General features: G+C 41.3%; 1 protein-coding gene across 3 annotated transcripts in view; it reads left to right on the forward strand.

Moving 5' to 3' along the window:
• Positions 1-20472, forward strand: part of LOC122779701 (glypican-5-like) — an 89993-nt gene that overhangs the window by 11703 nt on the left and 57818 nt on the right. For all 3 annotated transcript variants that reach the window (XM_044042298.1, XM_044042292.1, XM_044042282.1), the window contains one exon: positions 12817-13520. In XM_044042298.1, the coding sequence (XP_043898233.1) occupies positions 12817-13520 (704 nt within the window). The remainder of the gene's footprint in view (positions 1-12816; positions 13521-20472) is intronic.

A 20472-nucleotide genomic window follows, 5' to 3' on the forward strand; every position in this document is an offset into this window, starting at 1 on the left:
CCTCTTAGAATCCTTAAAACCAGTTTCTTGTCGTCTTAAAACTTAACTTATACCCCTTATTTGATTAGCAATATGTACAAAATATGTTTACTTGCTTGCAAAGAATATTTATTTGTACAGTATGTTGTGGAAAAAAAAAAGTTTTTACTCAGTTCCCTAGGGTTACAGTAGCTGGTGTGCAGACAAGTATGCAACTCACAAAATAAGCGTGCCTTCACTTCCCCCTCCTCTTCCCTTCTTCTGTGGGTTTGGCAGCAACAGAACTGCGGAGAAGGATCACTGAGGGCAGACATGAAAAGAGGGTATAGTGGCTTTTTTCAGGCTTCAGTGTTTGGAAGATGGTCTCCTTTGTCATTATCTGATTCTGCTCTGAAGACAGGAGTTGAATAAATTACAGTATTTTTTCGCAGGGTGAAACAATCTGTGCCAGGTTATTGTTTTTGTTTGTTTGTTATTTATTTTTATATATAAGTTTTTGATTGCAATGCTTTGGGAGCCTGGTCAGTTCAGATGTCTGACTTCTGGAAAAGCAAAGCTCTTCTGTATATACAAAGCCTGTTTTGGCAAAGTCTTGCCTGCCAAATGGTTTTGTGCTACACCCAGCTGAATCAAGCCGTGCACTAGTTGCTCATGCTTGTCCTCCCTCTTCCTCTAGTAATTGTAGTGTCATTTGAATTTTAAAATTTCCGATACAGAGTTTTTCCTCCCGAAACATCCAGCACAATGCCACAGGGTTGGACAAATGCTTTGGATGGTTTTAGTGTTACAGGAATTTCAGTAACATGCACTTAGTTTTATAGGGCAATAGGCTTAGATGCCATTTTGGCCACATTTTATTTTATGATGCATGTAAGAACACTATTGGACACTGTTTTTGTCCAGTATAGAAAAGTCAAATCCCATGTGAATAAATACACATGGGAAATAGTTATTTGTTATTGTCATAGTCGATTTTATCAGATATATTAATGCCACACAATGTTCCTTGTACTATCAGAGCAGGTTATCATAGTTTTGGAGAAAGGGCCTTTTACCAGCAGGTCACATGAATATAAGTCACCATATTTGAATAATCCTGGCCCTGGTATTCGCCCTTTTCATCATTATTAAGATCTTTCCCCTCTTACCTCATGTCTGAGCCTGTGTGGAGAAGGAAGATCAGGTGTTACGCATATCCAGAAAAGGTCAAGATGGAAACTAACAATGGAATAACAATAGAAACTGGAGTATGGTGGTGCTGAAAATGATGATGTCACTACCCTTCAATTTGCAAGGCCATCTAAGGACAGTCTCTGTGCTGTCTGAGCTTTGGGTGGAATGTGAAGTAGCAAGAGGCTCGTATGACCCATAATGAGAATATGATTTTGGCTGATGCCACTGATGCTTTTATTCACACACTGGATGGTGGAACATTGTTTGTGGATAACATTCTTCTCTTGCCCCATTTTGTTTGTATCCTGTCAATCGGATTGCACCACAGGCAGTTATTTTCAAGCCAGAAACTCTTCTCTTGTTGTGTTAACCCACTGTTTTTGGTACAGCTGTCCTTTTTATCTGTCACTCAAGTCGTGTTGCATATCTTTGCTCTTTCCCTGAGAAAACATGATACATTGTGCCTTTAATGTTTTCCAAATCACAGCTTACATGTCCATGTTTTTGTTGGACTTCCTTTGTTTTGATAACCTTAAAAGCCTTATTGTGTTTTCATGAGTTTTCTTGAGTTGTCATGTGAGAGGAGCCCAATAAGCACATACAGCATCATGATTTTTTCCCCCCAAGATTTCTGAAGCCAAATTGATGTAAACAAATAGGTTTGAATGCTGCATATACTGGAATAACAAAGCAAAACGGAACCAATATTTCTCTTTGATTCTCCAGATATTGCTCACTGCCACACTCTTACAAGTCTTCCAGTAGGTTCTGCCTTTTTATGCAACAACATCCATCCTGCTTAGTTTTTCCTACTACGATTTAACTTCTCATTGAAATACACACAGGTCTATTCACAGATAGATATATTCTCATAATCCAAGCCATTGTTAATAGATAATGAGTGTTGGAGCCTGATGGTTGGTAGGTGTTAGCTACAGAACCCAGACTAAACTGGGCCAGGCTGAGTTGGGCCGGCCAAGAATTGCCAATAAAGGCTCTGGCCTGTCGTTCTGCTCCACCCAATGAGATGTGGTGTAATCTGACTAGTTAGACACCTTTTTCAGGCCTCATGATTGGCTGTGAGAAAGATGAACACATGGGTGTCTTGTGTCTCTTTGCCAGTGTTACAAGTTGAATGTTAGAACCAATGGGTTCGAGCCATACTTTTAGTTTATTGCAGCAAGCTAACTTATGCATTCCACTATGCAGAAATCTGCTGTCAACACATTGTTGTGCAGGCAATCCAATCTGATTTGTGTGTGTGTTTGCGTGTGCGTCTGTTAGAAAGACAGGTGGGGATGATGTGCTAGGGAGAAATTATCAGGGTATATAGTCACACTACTGGGAAGCAGATGTCTCAAACGCTGACACATTTGATCACTAGTGTCACTAATACCAAAGGGACCTAGTCCATAGCTAAAGGCCATGGTATCGGTGTGTCTGAGTGAGTGAGTGAGTGCGTGTGTCCCTCTGTGTATGCAATGCTGGCAATTGAGTGTTTTTATGGATGTGCCCCTTGATTGTGTGTGTGTTTGTAATGCTGGCACTCAAGTATTTTTTTGTACATGTGCTTCTTGATGATGTGTGTGCGTGTGTGCGTGTGTGTACCAAAGACGTGAGCATGTACAGTATTTAACAGCCTCGCAAGTCACCATGAACACCTCCAGGCTCAAGTTGTCCTGACAAGAGCTGACAAATTCTTTTCAGCGAAATATATTCTTCTGCCCTACATAGCACCCGATCATCAATTAAAGTGCACTACAATTAAAACTGTGGGTAAGACAGAGAAAGACGCTATGGGGTCCTCTCCAAACATGGATCCTTGATCCTTCGACAGTCTTTTGCAACTGGAAACTGATCTTTGTAAACTGCTGACTCTTTCACTAGATAAAACAGGTACATACAAATCAGTGCTTTTACATCACAGCGCAAGGGAGTTGTTGATCCACTCTTGCCTCCAGCAGTATTTTTTATGCCTTTTCTGTTTGAAATTCTTGATTCCAATTTAACTAAATGATGCAAACATACCGAACGAGGCAGCAATAGACTAGCAGCTACTATGTCCCTGCGAGCTAAAAACACAGACTTTCTCGATGGTTCGGGACAGAAAGTGGTTTACAATCTTCAGGTTCACATGCTGGTTCCAGGAAATGGCGGCACGCTGGGAGTTTGCACGGTGAGGTAAGCGTTGACTCTTTGTCAATGCCTCATTCAACTACATTTAAAAAGAAAAAGAAAGAAATAAAATATCACTTCATCCTCGCTGAGGCTACATAATCAGCTAAACCTTCTCTCATCATTTAAGAACTCTCCGGCCCCTCATGTCCTAGGAGAGGCTATAAGGCATAATAAACAACAACTAGAGGCTAAAGGACACTAAAGGAGTTTTCGCTGCTTTTGTCAGGCTGCAGAAGTAGAAGGCTCAGCATGAACACCATTTAAGACAAGACAAGAAACATGACAAAGACGGGTTGGTGCATTTTCTCTTGTGACTCTCTCCCTAGACTCAGACCACCACACAGGTGGTAGAGTTCAACTGACTGTCTGTCTTTTGGGAATTTGCAGCCTCCCTGATTATGTCTCCTACTCACTCAACCTTTCTGCATTAACCCCCTCAAGGTGTAAACTGGTATCTAGGCTAATGCCTTATTGTTCTGGATCATCCTGGGTGGGACACACAAATCAGTCAAAGTAAAGGCGACTGTGTATTTTATTAAATTGTGATGATTTATCATGTGTCTATCTTTCACAATTTGGGCGTGTGTCTGGACATGTAGGTGTGTGTGTGTGTGTAGAAGTGATAGCAATGAAGAATATCTTTATTCTTAGTCTTGTATCAGGTATATCTATCTACATTGCAATCTCTTTGTATCTGTCTGGAAGTTCTCTTCCTCGTTGTGCCTGTCATCTTGTTAGTCTCTCCACTCTCGCATCATACCGTTTCCTTTTTCTTGCTGCATGTATTTTCCTCTGCAGATGTTTTGACCGACAGGGTTATTGCTCTAGGGGCTGATGCTTGGACACAGGATGACATTGCGCTGCACCATGACCTCATGCTCAAATTAGGGAGGATATCCGGAATCTATCCCTACACGTCCTATTTAATCATACAGGGTGGAGGGGAAACATTTATCTACCTAATCGTGGAGTGAATACTTGGTGTGTGCGCATTTGTGTGTTCCTTAAGCCTGTTTGTTTTTAACTACGCCTATAGTCTCTTGAGTAGACCTGACACATGGGCATGATGTATTTCCCTCAGAGTTCGCAGGATTCAGGCTCACGGGGGAAAAACATTAGGGAAAGAACAAAGGAAAGGAGGGAGGAGGGAGGGGGAACGCTCAACGCCTCTCACAGTCATAAAGTCACACTCAAAGCTTCTCTAATTACTTCTGCTTTTCATCTATACCTTTCACCTGTGAATGAATGTGTAAGAATCCAGAGGAGCAGGGAGTTAGGCCTAGGAAAAGGTGAGATGGTGGAAGGGCTGATAATAAAAGCAGCATTTCAGTGAAAGCGTGCAGGTGTGTTTATTGTAGGTACGTGTGTATCGGTGTTAATGGTTATTCATCAGGTTTTTTTTGTTTTTACTCTGTAGATTCCCAGCTCCCTGCTGTTGACGCTTCCTCATTCTTCCTGGGTGTCTCACTCTGTCTGTGGCCCATGCTTCGTCAGCAGTGGCTGCTTAACAAGAGCATGCTGGGTCTCGACTGGCACTATGCCAACAGCTTGCTTGCTGGCATGTGCTCGACAGGGAGCCCTCGTGTGTCAAAGATAACCCAGCAGCCAAATGTGTGCTCCACAGAATGAAATCATAAACAGAAATTCCTCCCCATTTTCCCCTTCACCGCAAAGACTCTTATTTTTCTACATCATTGTTATTCTGCTCTCCAAAGGCCCCAGTCTTCCTCACCAATCATCCATATTCCTTTATGTTAGATCGTGTGCCTAAACAAATAAAAGATCTGTGAAGATTTGCTTGCTGCCAGGCTCCACAGCCATAATTTGACATGATGGAATGAAATGGAACTGAGATAAATATCCCTTTATTTACTTCTCACCAATCTCCCCCTAACATGGATTGATTTTCTGACACAACTCACGAACAAATAAACTGTTCTTGGAGACATCAGTTTCAGCAGACTCGCTGGTATTGTATGAAGACAATAGGCTTGATGTCCAGGAAGTGTCTTGGTAATCAGACAAAGTTGCATCTCTTGGGGGATTTTCCTCTGTGCAAGAGAATTTGGCTTTTCTCTAACACAATCTGTCTGAGTGGCTGATGGGATTTGTGCTTCAGTCTGGCCTTTCCTGTGTCCTGCCTGATTCTGCTGCTCTGGTCTTTTACAGACTGATCCCACAGCCGTGAAATGTGTCCGAAAATGTGTGTGTGATTAATAAAAAGCAAATCACTGTGTGCACATGTAATCGTATAACAGCTGTCAGTCAAAGTGCTTTTCATAAGATTTCTGAGAACCTTCATCTTTTCTACTTTTTATTCAGTTTAATGACAGGGGATCTTGTAAAGAGAGATTATGGTGCATTTCAGCCAAAATAAGGTTGTCCTGGGAGAAACGAAATGAGCATTAGTGAGACTTAGCATGACAGACTAAAGGGTTGAACACTGCAAATTGGCCAGACTTGCATGTCTGTGAAGGAGAGCCACTTCCACGCGATGCCTGTGGGAGATCAGGGTGTGTGATTAATGTGCTTTGAATGCATGAGTGTATGAGCATCGTCCAGTACATACAGCACTGTGCAAATGTTTAAGACCACCATTAGAAGTGTTGTTTTAGCAATGCTATAATGACCATACAGTATAATTATTTCTAGCTCACTTTATTGGAACACATCAAGAAAATACAGGAAGCGTGTATGCACTTTTAAACTACAACAATAATAATGATAAAAAACATCTTATGCAGGTTAAAGTATCATGTATTTAGTATAGCCTACCCTTACACTTGCAATTGCAATCTCTCAGTGGGTAAGAGCCATCAGCTATGTTCCTCCCATCTCTCACTGCCACCTCACCTCATCACTCCTCCATTCACATCAACTGGCTTTCCTCATAACACCCTGTGACACCTCTCTTTTGCCTCGCCTTTATTGTTCCTTGCCCCTGTGGCTCGTAACATACCATTAAGGATTCCCCATGGAAGGTTTTATTCACTAATCCTCCAGTCTTTCATCTGTTGTGTTCCAGAGGAGGAGGAGGAGGATCAATATGTGAAAGAAATTACACATAGTTGCTCTGACCCTGTGCAGTTTTTAAATCCAAGATGAACCATATCCGCTGCATTATGTGCCAACATGAACAGGCGCTTTACATGGATCTGCTTCTAAAACAACCACCACACACTTTATCTTCATTTTCAAAACTTTCTTTTTGTATTTGTTTACTCAGTATATTCTCTTGAGTCAGTTCACCTAACAAAACAGATTGAACCTTTTTTTATTTGGTTTTTAATGGCAGAAGTGTAAAAGCCAAATCAAAGAGTGAGTAGATTGATGCAATGCACAAATTACCCTTCAAGGCTTAAGCTGAAAAACGAAAACAGAGGCCCCATCTGTTAAATAAAGTTGAACATTCTTCATTAAAATCTCTTTCATCTTAGGTTCCTTTCACACCTGAGAGTGTGTTAAAGAGCCTGTTTCATGTTAATCTCATGTTTGCCCAAGTGTTACATTTGCTTTTTAGTGAAAATCTGGAGCCCAGTCCCTTTCTCTAGCTGTCTTATATCATCCTCATTTTCTGATAAACGTATTGGTTTTTTACCTTGACAAGACTTTCTGCTTATTACAAAACTACATTGCTGTCTGTAGTTAGTTCTTAAAGACAAGTCCTCCAGTCTTTCACACTTTACGCATACATAGACTGCTTGTGCTGTTTAAGACTAAGAAATGATTCCCAAAGATGCCAGATTTAAGTGCATGTAGTTATCAGCCATTGCAAATACACTGTGCTGCTCCTCACAATGACAACATGCTGAAAGATACAGTGATTTATGTACCAATAAACAGAAGAGAAATGGTCGGTCTATATACACTACAGACCTGTTGCCCCTTTAATGCTTTAGACCAGAGGTGCTGTCCATCAGTCTGTCAACAGTCTGCCCCAAGGCTGGCCTTCCCCTTCTCCCCTTTATGGTAATAGCCATCTGAACAACCTTCCCTCCCTCCCTCCAATGCTCTCCCCTCAGCCCCTCACCCACTGCCCCTGTACTCCATTTCTTCTGTCCCTGTCCCTCTCTCATCTGCTCGTCCCTCTGCCTTCGATCATGTTTCCTTACTTTGGCCAAAGCAGCCCCCTCCACCCCCGCCGCCACTCCATGCCTCCACTTTTCCTCCGCACTGCATTATAGCTCAGTGCACTACGAAGGCCTCCATGGCATCTGTGGAATTGTTTATGTATCAGAGTTTTGATATGGCTGGGCAGCCTTTTTAATTACTGGAATGCCGATGGAGAAATGAGGAGCTTTCTACCCCCACTCACCTCCCCATCCTTTACCTTCTCCCGTTCTTCCCCTCAAGCTAATTATCCCACCTGTTTGCCCCCTGGTAGGAAAAATAAGCAAATTAGGATTTGTGACCAGGTTAGTTGGTTATATGCTCACACGCATATGTGATTGAATATGCATGCTTTCTTGGCTGATTAGGTTTGTGTGCAGCTCTCCAATTCTTGGAGGTCAGTTTTACAGGACGTGATTTGGCCGCTCACGTTTGATGAATCAGCTCTTATTGATTAATTGACTAATTTATAGATTATTCCCATTAAACTGCTTGCTAAAAAGTTAGAGGCAACATTGCAGCTTCTCTGTAGCCCAAGAAGAGCTTTTTTGTGTGGGATATGGCCCTTTGTACAGTATTTCTACTAATTAAAACACGGATGTGTAATCCACACGTGTCACTATGTCACATATCTTTGTGGTGACCTGCCTGAAACCAAAAACCTATGGTAGGATTAAAATGCTTTGCTGAGAAGATGGTTGGCCAGGTTCAGTCGGGACCGATTGCCAAGATAGGAATGGCCCACAGCTCCATGGTATGAGAACAGTGTCTCCTACCTCATTATCACAATATTACCACATCTCCAAGCACATGCCATACACACATATGCACACACACCCGTGCAGGCACATGCATGCATGCACTTGCACATGTAGTACAGCACATGCACTTCTATTTGCAGTCAGCCCCACTAAAACTATTCACTCTGTATATAAATGGATATATATATTTTTACATTTGAAATTTTGTATTCATTTAACCAAAATCTTTGCATGGATATTAAATATTTATGCTATACAACAAAGAGATAACACATGTAAAAACATTAAAACTTAAATTTTATGGGAGTCAAAACACTTTAAAAAGCAAACCTAAAGAAAGCTAAAAGAGTACTAAGAGAGCACATAGCTCTGCCAAGACTAACGCCCAATTTTAATTTTGTTTAAGAAAATAAAAAAAATGGATTTTCTGAATTCGCCTATTTATCCCAATCTGCTCCAAAATTTAATAGGTTCCTCCTTGGGTCATGTTCCACCCCTCCACAAAATTTGGAAATCAATAATCCTTTATTGGACCCATGGGGAATGAGGACATTTTCTCTGTTGCGGCAGCAAAGTGGATAGCAAAACATAGGAAACATCAGGGGAAAAAAGTCATACATCTGTAATCATGCTATATAAATATAAGGAAATAGAAATAATAGACAGGATCGACAGTTTAAATGGATGACTGAACTTTGTAGAGTTCTCGTGTATGTGCTCTACTGGGAGCAGTGCTGGTTAATCTGGTAATCGTGGCAGGAAGAGAAGCTTTGAGTCACTTTAGGTGAATCACTCTGTGCTATGTCGATGTCCTGCAGATGGTGGGGTGAGTTGTCCAATCAGAGATGATAGCTCAGCAATCATTTTCCTCTCCATCATCGAGTGTGTTCCTTCTCCTCATAGTCTGCTTCTGCAGACCACTCCAAAGAAAATGGCTGACGCCAGCACAGTGTTGTTAGAGTTCTTCTGGAGCCGCCATGCACTCCATAAGACCTCAGCTTCCAAAGTCAGTGCTTTATGTTTGGCACTTTGGCTCTGACTTATGGTAACCTAACTATGATACCTTAGCCTTTGTTACTTTGGCACACTGTTCAGTGTTGACACACGCACACACACTTCTTACTCATTGTATAAGTGGTTTAAAAATCAGAGACCACTGGCTAGCAGAGTCAAGAAACATTATATTTGTGACTCAAATCTCAGAGCCGCCAGTGGGCTTACGTATTTTGAGGCAGCTTTACCATGGTGACATTTTGGATTTAATTGTACCGGTAAAACACTGGGTTGCCATGCAGAATATAAAGTGGAAATAGCTTCTTATGATTAAAACCCTGTGATCTCAGAAAGTAGCCTTGGCATAGCATCGGTGGAAAGATATGGTATAATATCCAATTGCAGCGTCATAAATTCAACTCATTGTAGGCCACTGCATGACAAAGGCCTCTTCTGCTCTGCCACCACTTTTTTATCCATTTAATACCTTGTTTATTCCGAGCAGAGAGCATGTCACGTTAACCCCACAGGGCTACAGACAAAAGCAGACCTGTTCATTTATTCCTGTATAGTTAGCCTGACAATTATGTGTTTTGAAAGTCAGTGTTTTTTGTGCTTCCTTGCAAATTAGAGATAATTGCTTCATGCAAAATAGCCTCAGTCCAGCCAGACTTTATTTCCCAAGAGACGTACAGTTGGGAGACTGTGACATGGTAATGATAGCCACCCACAACAGTATGTCTGAATGGAGTGTGGTCAAATTTGGATTCAGACGCAGTGGTTAAGACGGAACAATCAAGCCCAATTGACTATCATGCAGTGGTAGTTAGGACATAAAAAGCGCTCTTTCTTGGGTTTCTTGTTTTTTGTTCTCAACCTGTTTCCCACTACTGGAAAGTGCAGAGAACCCCACAATGATTTTACTTGATTTATCGCGGAATGAGAAACCGGATCTGTGTGTGGGAGAGAGCACAGAAGATAGAGTATAGAAAATAACTGATGTAGAAAATGAATGATTCCTGAGATCCACCTTGTTGTTTGTCAGAGAGAGTGTGGCAAGGAATTGAGGTGGATTCCTGTCCTCCTCCTGTATTTCCAGAGACATGTGATGAGGACATGTTTGAAGTAAAAAGCCATGGAGAGACAGGGAAGTGCTCCGGACCCAGGGGCCAAATGAATCCAGATGTCAGAGCATGTTCACAAGGTGGAGTCCACTTGTACAGTAGTTGTTTTTCCTTGTTTTAAAAGTTCAGTTGCTCTTTTTTTATTACATTTATTCCTGGCAATCTTCCATTCTCTTTCCCCTTTTTTCGTCTTTCATGTTCTCTCCATGTCACTCTCTTGGCAAACAAGAAAAATAAGATATTTTAACAAGTACAGAATGTCTTCATGATTTAATGAGTCTGTCATAAACCCTCAGCAGGATGCTGTCATGGCCCCCACAAGACTAGATAAAAAAATATATATATATATATCACACCTTACTAAACTTTGGTATTTCTTAGCATGATAATTTTATAACAACAATATGTAAGTCTGTGTAACCTAAGCTTGTGGGTACATCTTGTGATATACATATGAATATTGCACCTTGACTGACAGGCAGCAGACATACTTAACACTGGTACCAGCTCTGCACCCACATGGGCTTTGAAGTGGAATAGAAACTGCAGCTATACAAATTCTCTGTTTGTGCTCATTTTCATTTCGTTTTGAGTTTGTCGTTCTGCTGCTCCAGTTTGTCTGTCATTAGCTGAATGTGTCTGGAGGGGCTTCCTAACTGCTTTCAGTCAGTAGTCAGACCACGACTTGTCACCCTTTGCTTTGCCGTTATAATCCCCAGCAGACCATTACATCTCACGTCTGTCTACTTTATTTCAGTCTCGCACATCACACTCTTCAGAACCCGTTTAATAGGCTGCCTTTTAAAATGTTTTATGAGAGTGTGAGCTGCGCTGATCATGACGCTAGTGTTTTCTGGGGCATTACAAATGACTGGTGCCTTTCACTGAACGTCGGGGAGTCCCTGCATGTCACAGACAGCGGTCATATTAGTGCAGCTGTTGAGGAGGACATGACTGTTGTTATCCTTCTGTCTGTGAGCAGGGAGGGGCTGGACACACACAGGCACACGCACACACAACACACACAGGTTTGCGCTGTTATCCTTTTAAGGACTCATAATGACTCCCATTCATTTTGACAGCCTTAACAAAGCCTTATGCCTAACCGTAACTCTAATTTAACCACAATTGAGATCTTAGCCCTAAACTAAGTGTTCCTTTTAGAAATGAGGTTCTGGTTCATTAAGACCAAGGTTTGGTCTCCGTGAGGACTACTGGTCTGGACAAGGAAGGGATTATGCTTAAAGAGGTAGCACAAACACCAGTTAACAGTTGTGTTGAAATATTTATGTGTTTATCTCATTGCTTTTCTTCCTTTTCTGTGTATTTTTTATTTATGTATGTGAAAGCACTTGGTAAATTGCTGTTTTTATACGTGCTATGCAAATAAAGCTTTACTTACTAAATACACTGGAGTTTGATCGCGTGTGTGACATGTTTATACGTATGTACGTATGTCTGTGTGTGACACGTGTGTGTGGGGGTTAGGTCTTGTATGTTGGTACCCTCCTCCTCTTGTCTCAATTTCATTACAGTTGCCACAGCTCCTTCATGACCTGCCCCCCCGAAAAGAGTGTAGTGTTCAGGACTCGTATATACACAAACCAACACACACATACAGTACATGTGTATACCGTACTGTGCCACACAGTTGCATAACAGAGGGAGCGTGTGGAGAGAAGGAGGTCAGGAGAGAGGGTAATGTGATTAAATGGGCGCGTAGTAAAGGAGGGAATGGACTAATGGGATGAGTTTGGCTGTATAGCCCATTTGGGGATCAGCTCATATCTGGTTGAATTTAATGAAACAATATGCCATGTCACTGATGTCAGTGAGTAGTGAAAGCAGGGGTCAGTTCGAGGGTACTTAAAAAACTGAGGAGAATCAAGCTGTTTTAATATTATTTCTATCCCATTCCTTGGCCTCTACCCTTCCATTTTGCTCTGTTACAGTCACTCACTTAGCAAGAGTGTGGCACGCTATTGGTGCTAATCAGTCTCTGCGCTGACATCATTGATTGCTTTACAGCCTCATATGCTCACCAGGAAATGACATAGGATGTGGATGACGAAACTATTTTTGTGTCTGTGTTTTGCAGATTGGTTGCATGCCAGAAATCCCTGCAGATTCTCGAACAATATATAGTGTTCTTTACAGAACACGCAAACTGATTGCGGTCGATGTCTTGCTCCCTCCTAACTATCTCTCCCCCCTCCCTCTGTCTGTCTCCTTAAGACATACTTATTGGGGTGATGACTTCATACACAATGATATCCAAATGCAATATAGGGAAACTTGACTCTGGTTCCTCAGCCAACTTAGTGATGCAAGCCAAGTTTAGCTGTTTGGGAGCCAGGGCTTGGAAATGTGTTTCATTATATAAGTGCTTTACCCATTTCATGGAGAGCTTCTAGATTCAATGATTTAAAAAAACAAAAAACTGAAATCAACATTATACTATTTAATATCCCTATGTTTCTCTTCTGTTTACCTTGCAGACATGTTCCAGTACCTGTTATCGTTCTCTCAGGGACACCTGAGTTCTCTGTTGGAGGGAGCATACCCATCCCTGTCTCGCCATGCCTTGCCTCATGTAAATCAACTCTTCTCCTCACTCTCGCTCTATCTCCGCGGGGCCAATGTGTCGGTGGAGGCGACAGTTCATCATTTCTTTAACAACCTCTTCCCACTCGTCTACACAAAACTCATCAATCCAGGCATTGAAGGCGGTATGATGGTGGGCAGCGAAACGGGAGACTGTCTCCGTATGATCCGGCAGGATGTCAACCCGTTCGGAACTCATCCCACTGTCATGGCCCAGGAGCTGGCTGGGGCCCTAGGAGCTGGGCGGCAGCTGGGTCTGGCTCTGGAGGAGGGTTTGGAGGTGATGAATGCCACTGAACACATCAGCCTGACCAAAGAGTGTGTGAAGGGCCTTGTGAAGATGGTGTACTGCTCCCACTGCAGAGGCTTGACGCTTATCAAGCCCTGCGTGGGATACTGTCTGAATGTGATGCGAGGCTGCTTGGCCAGTGTGTCAGAGCTGGATCAGTCTTGGAGGAGGTATACCAGTTTGTTGGAGCAGCTCACTCACGCCATGGCCGGGCACCACAGCCTGGAACTGGCCCTGCTGGAGGTCAGGGGCCGCGTTAACAAGGCCTTGCTCTACGCTCAGCTTCACGGCTCAATCATCACTGCCACAGTGAGTACAAACTGGTGAAACACAGATCAGCAGCTTTAAATGCAGAGGCGAGAACAACCTCAAAACCTTTTTGTTTAACATCTTTGTTTTATACATATACTTTGGCAGTGTTCACTGTATTGATTGGACAGGGTTTTCAGGCCGCCTGTGGGTTCTGAGCAATTTTTTTTTTTTTCCACCAGTGCAACAAAGAACCCTCCACACTCCATTAGTGTTTGCACAGTATTGAAACTATTCAGAGAAAAATAATGTTTATGCTACAAAAAGAAAAATTCAGCCTCCTCCAAAGAAATAGGGGCTGTGTTGAGGCTAGGGAAGGAATCATTTTCCAAAACAGCAAGGCAGATAAAAATCACTCCAGTTGTTTAGATTCTTACTCTCAGGGAATATTATGAATTCCTCATTGACTATGATGGAAATGAGAAAAGTAGAGGCTATAATGAGAATTGGGTGCACTCGCATGCTATGAGTACTACCATATGCCTTATGTTATATGTAGTTATAAGTTGGATGTTCACAACTTTGAGACATTTTCATGAATGACTGCCAATCTGTTTTTCTAAACTAAAGACTGCCGTATTCTATATGAATCTATATTCAGTGTTTGTTCATGTAAAGCAACCTACTGTATAAAGGAGATCAGATGTAAAGTACCTTGATTAATAGCTCTGTTTGCATTTCATTCCCCATCCAAAATCAGCTTGGTTAATATACAGTTTTTAATGGGACCAACACTGCCATGGTTGTATCGTGAAAAACAAACGGGTTGTAAATGCAATACTGTTTAGCAGGCAAATGTCAACTCTTCATTAACCTTTCTTTACTGAAGCTCATTTATGTGCTGCAGAGAAAACTCTGCTTTCTCCAGCAGGTTTCAGCACTCTTTGTGTGATGTTTTTTCAAACTGTACCAGAATGATGATCTAAGTTAAATGTTTTTTCCTGGAGGGTGGAAAAGTATATTTTGCATGTACCGTGATTCTGGTGGAAAATGGTTGGCAGTAACTTAAAATGTAAGTAATTTGTAGTTAATGGGCTTAAACATGTGAAACCACTGGTATGTCCCCCTTTCAAAGTTGCGGAGGAACATCAAAGCTGCAGGAAGTCTGCACTAAAGACTCGCGTTAAACACACACATCACACACTTTCGCTATACTCCCATCCACACGCAAGCAGGTGAGTGTCAGATGCTGGGCTTTAAGACTGACCTAATGCAACTACATCCAGAAATAGACCCTACATGTATTGCGTGTGTGTGTGCGTGTGTGTGCGTGTGTGTGTGTGTGTGTGTGTGTGTGTGTGTGTGTGTGTGTGTGTGTGTGTGTGTGTGTGTGTGTGTGTGTGTGTGTGTGTGTGTGTGTGTGTGTGTGTGTGTGTGTGTATCTGCTTGGTATTCATGGGGTGGCTGGCAAAGTGGGAGCAGGGAGACCGACACAGGCTACAAGTGGGACAGAATTGAAAAGGTTCCAGCTAAGCCATACAAACTAGACCCAGTCAGCTGGAAAAAAAAAGAGCTCAGAGAATGAAGGCGAATGGAAAAGGTGGTGGCCCCACATGAAAACTGGTGTCTCTGATTGTCTGTGCTCAGCTTCACATCAGCTAGTGTTCAAAAAATGACCAACAAAGCTTTCACATGCTCACATAGATGACATGCATGGATGTATTAAATCACAGAGCCGTTTTATAAATCCACAGTGGCCTGTCAAGAACAATAATAAGTCTCAGTGCAGATCTGCTGGCCTTCTCCCTTAAACCTGTATATGCCCTCTACCAGACGAATACCCCATTGTAAACACCCATCAATAATTTGATCCTACTGGGTTGAATATCTAACTCACTGAGAATCGTTTTATAACTCGTAATGTATGTGTGAACCCTGTCTTGCCGAGTCAGAATTTTATATTAACTTGTTATTCGAAGAATTATTGTGACTGCGCGGTTTTACACTGGGATCAAATCCCAAACCGTTTTGTGGTTGCTCCATCTCTCACTAAGAGCTACAGACTACACTGTCTGCCCCATAATATAAGTGCTGCACTGTACATCATTGGTTAGGATGTGGGTCACAGCAAATATACTTTACACACACACACTCATCATCATCATCTCCGCACCATGTTCAGGTATCAGGTTTTTAGAAGTACAGTAAGGAGCATTAATGTATGGCCCACCCTGTGACAATACTAACAGTGCGCGTGAGCCTGAAAGGCTGCTATTGATAGTTATGTGGAGCAGGAGCAGGATAGTTCCTGTTTTAACACATATCTGCTCTTATTGAGATGGAGAATGAACGCGGCTCCAAGAGAAGTGGTTACGTTTCGTGGGGGAGCCTGTGGGGCTGGATTATGTTTAGTAGACACAATTACGAGAAAATTGGGAAATGTCCAGTAAAAGTGGCAGGTCTTATTGGGCCCCTGGTAGCTCAAATGTTTGGTGAGGTTTTCACCTTCTGAATAGTGCACTGTTGAATTCATTTTAAAGTTTCTCCCTCCAGGGTCAGTTGTGCTTGAGAGGCCACAGACTGCTGTTTATTGACATGGCCATAAAAATGATATGACTCATGTGCCCCTGAGGGTAACCCCATATATTATACATGCTAAAGATGAGCAAACTACAGGATGGATCCTAACATGGGAATCTTGGCATGCGCTGTATTTATTCAGACCGTCATCCATTAACTGAGAATGTTGTTGCTCATTAATAAATAGTATCAAAGGTCCAGAGATTTTCTATGCAGGTCTACCTTATCCACTTGTTGGTTTTACCACATCTTTTCATTATAGTCTTATGCAGGAATGATAATGGCAGCCTCGGTCTTAAGATAATGGAAACAAGGGCCAGTGGGATGACTGGAAGGTTTCCATGCACCATGGCGGCAACTCAGTAGACTGAAGTTGCTTACATTTGCAAAAATGTGTTTTCTCTTTTCTAGTCTTCAATAAAATGAAATAATATCGTTGGTGTGAAAACAAACTTTGTCATTATCCAACTGTAAGACTCCCCATGTCATTATGTACCACCCCTGTATTTTAGGGTTAAGCACAGTATAGGATGGTGAGTATGTGTAATATATACATTGCATGGTCTTATGTGTAGCTTTTGTGAGCAAGCAGTTCTGAAAATATTCTTTTTTTTATGGTACATTTGCGTCAGTGTGAAGTGACCCTTTATTGCTACAGGCAGTCAATATATTTTCTCTTAACTTAACTACATTACACTATGTTTTGAATTCAGCTTAATAGCACAGACATAGTTGTTTACTGTTATAATAATGTGCATGAGGAGAGGAAGGGAGATTTTTAAAACGTTCCTATATTGTACCATTTCACAATGATTTTGCAAAGTTAATAATTAGTTGCATTTCAGTCCATGCAATAATACTAACAATTAATGTGCAACTAACTAACTTTCAAATTAACAAAAAAAAAATGCTAGTTGCCCAACAGATGCACAGAGGGTTTCAAAATGATTTTAGATACCCAGTCATCAGCTGTATATGAAATGATTAACCACAACGACTCAGTGCTGTATTGTTAATATAGTGTGATGTTGTTATGTTTTATCTGAGGCTGTAACAGGATGGAAGTTGATACAGAATTATGCTCAGCACCAGTCTATACCTTTCACCCATCTGCTTAAGTTGTCTGTGCCTTTGGCACGGCCTCCAACCCTCAAGCTGACTGACAGACTTACTCAGCACTCCATTAGCTAATCATGGTTGGGTGCAGCCTCGCTTTTTCCTAAGCCCCCCTCACACATCTCTTTCCCTGCTTTCCTCATCTCTCTTTTAGTATATTTCGTGCTTTAATATTCTGCCAATTTGTAGCAGCTCTCATTCCTCAATTTATTTTTCCTCTGTATGAAATATGTAGTTGAAACGGCGAGCAATCAGGGGACGATTGATTTTGGGGCCACTTGATTCGGTTCTCAACATAGAGCAGTGTTTCCTTCTCTGACCCCTGACGTTGACAGGTCTAATCATATTTTTTCAGATATAGATGTTCTGTCTCAGATATGGTTGATTATAAGTTGACGAAATGTTCACAGAAGGGACACTAAATAATGCGGGGTTTTCCTTAGATCCTGACGTCTGCTTCTCAGATGTACTGTTTTTTTTTCACATGGAATAAAAAAAATGAAGTGGCGGAGGGACAAAAAGAAAGTTTTCTTCAAAGGCACATAAAATATATTGCCATAATTTGTGGGGAATAATAACAAAGCTCATATCCATATGCCTTTGTTACACAAAAATCGGACTCAAGATTTGAACCAGATATACAACACCAGAATTTGAGTTTTTCACTCTACATGGCCTTTTTATGCCTATACCCCATTAGCCTGTATCCCCTGTATGTATCTTCATACATGCAACTGCTTCACTTGATGCCACGGTTCCCATCGGCTTGGTATATGAACACCTTTTAACTCGAGCTGACAGGTATAATAATTTCATGCAGCAGCTGCTGGTACAGCTAACAAATACTTACTGCATCTGTGCGATCATTTTAACAGCAATTACTGGTTCATTGGGAGACTGCAAATGGACATGTAGAGATGAAGTTTCTATTTGCAAGCTTATTGTGCTCGCTTTTACCGTGCCACCATATCGCAGACACAGACGAGATGAACTCACTTGACCTTCCTCTGTGTTTTTTTTCTCCTGCCCCTTCCCTCCATCCCTGTGGTATAACACCACTCAAGTCCTCAGAGACGTCTTGCCACATTGTGTGTCTCTAATTCTCGGAAATTTGTTTACAAAGATGGACAAATCTTGTCAACAAACTCCTCAGTAACACCCATATTTACAAGGAAAAATCAAGAGCCTCTCATTTTTAGATCATCTGTTAGTGATTTAATCACGGGGGGAAAAAACAAGCAAGTGTGGATGGAGAAACTCTTGAGTTCTCTTCACTGAATGGAATCTCAAGGACTTCTCCCTGTGATGTATGAGGGACAGAGTCTCTCTTTAATTAGCACTGACATCACTCAGATAAGACGGGGTAAAAGGCGAGGAAGGGGGCTGATTGACAATAGCTGCAGAGTGACTAAAGAAAAAGATAAAGTGAATTAAAAGGAATAAATTGAGATCTTTAAAGATGGCAAGGAAGATCTGGCAGAGAGAGGGAAAAAAAGAAGAGCACCGCTGTAAATCATCTGTCCTCTCTTACTCAAGGCTTTCTGGGAGACGCCAAGTGGAAAGCTATTGCAGTCTGCTTGTGAGCAGTTCAGGGAGTGTTGTATGCTGTTTTTTGTTGTTGTTTTTTTTCCTTACAATGAATGAAGGTGACTGTTCTAGATTGTGGCGTGAAGCCATTATGGCTAATGTGAAACAAATAAAAGGTAGATTGGCAGATTGATTGCGCCACGCTTTGACAAGTTGATTGGCTGTTTAGACAAAATCAAATTTTAAATTTGGAACCCAGTCAGAGTAAACATTCAGTTGTTGTTGTGGTAGACTCTTCATTAGGTACAATTGTGAAAACAAGGAAGTGGTTTCCCAGAATCCCCAATTTACAACATGAATTATTGGATTGCTGTAAATAATTAGATCACTGTCATCTTCACTTTTTTTTGTAACCACATATAATTTATTTACTATGTGTACTCATAAGACAGTGTGCACCTCATTGGTGAAAGTCCATTATTGACAATCATGATAGATAGATAATGAACATGATAGAACTGAGTATATATTATACATACATTTTTGTATACTCACCCAGTGCTGTTGATCTCATATTTGTGAACGCCTAAATCTTTGGCAGCTTGGAAGTTGTGGTATCAGTGTGAACATTGCATTACAGAGAGTTTTGCCTCATTGGTAAGTTTAAAAAATCCAGCCAAAATAAACAGTTCTGCCTGTAATTGCCTCATAAAATTCCAATGGTGAAAGAAGTTCATGCAAAATAAATCATGCTCCATTTATTTACTCAATTTATAATTTGAGGTAATGGGCATGACGTAATTATGTTATCAATCACATATGCTAAACAGGTTTGACAGGCCGGCGTGTTTATCGGCGAGTTGCTTTGCTAAGTTGGACATGTTGACTCCGCGCATCTTCTACAGACGAGCTCTGTGTGTGAAACAAAGCCATATTTCTATTTGTGTGCCTGCTTTGTTGACAATATGTGGACATTTGGCAAGGGAGTGTGTGCCATTTGTGCCTCTTTTTATGGTGAGTGGAGGCAGAAGACAGGCAGGGCAGCAGAGTGCTTTGCACACACACACATACAAACTCTCGTTCTAAAAACAGTCATATTTAAAGTGCATTTACTGATAAAATAGTAATACCTCATTAGTATTTGTGCATTACGCACCACTAACTTATAATGAAGATGATTTCACATTACCGTATTGGTACTTACATTTATTTATTTATTTGTTTTTACTTTTTGAATTACATTTCACATTTAATTGGGCAAAATCCCCAAAAGTAAACATACATATTGTGTCTCTTTTTTTTCCCCCTTAAACAAAGGCGATAAACAGTGTCATCGAAAATGCAATTAAGAGGGGATGAAGACCTTGTTCAGCCAAGCATCCACACAATTTACAGGGTGCAAACTCCTCCTAGTCTTCTAAGAAAAGTAGAAAACCACTCTGAATTCACGTTTTATGCATTCTCCATTGAACACCGTGAGAGCAGATAACTCAGGATTAACTAGACCTTGGTGAACATGCATTCTGTATAAATCTATTTTATCCTGAGGCTCTGTGCTGCATAAACTATAGAGCAACATTCATTGATTACATTACAACCCTCACTGCTCCACCCAGATCCATATTAGATGATACTTGAAGAATCGTTCATATTGTTTTGATGGAATGAGCTCCAGAGTTTTCCTGTTTATCTCTCTCATTGATGAAAAATGCAAGTCTATTGTCCAAACACTGGGTTAAAACTGTTTGTGTCCATGACGGTCTGATTAAATTCACCATCCTAAAAACCT

This window comes from Solea senegalensis, linkage group LG1, assembly GCF_019176455.1.
Source record: "Solea senegalensis isolate Sse05_10M linkage group LG1, IFAPA_SoseM_1, whole genome shotgun sequence".
Lineage (NCBI taxonomy): Eukaryota > Metazoa > Chordata > Actinopteri > Pleuronectiformes > Soleidae > Solea > Solea senegalensis.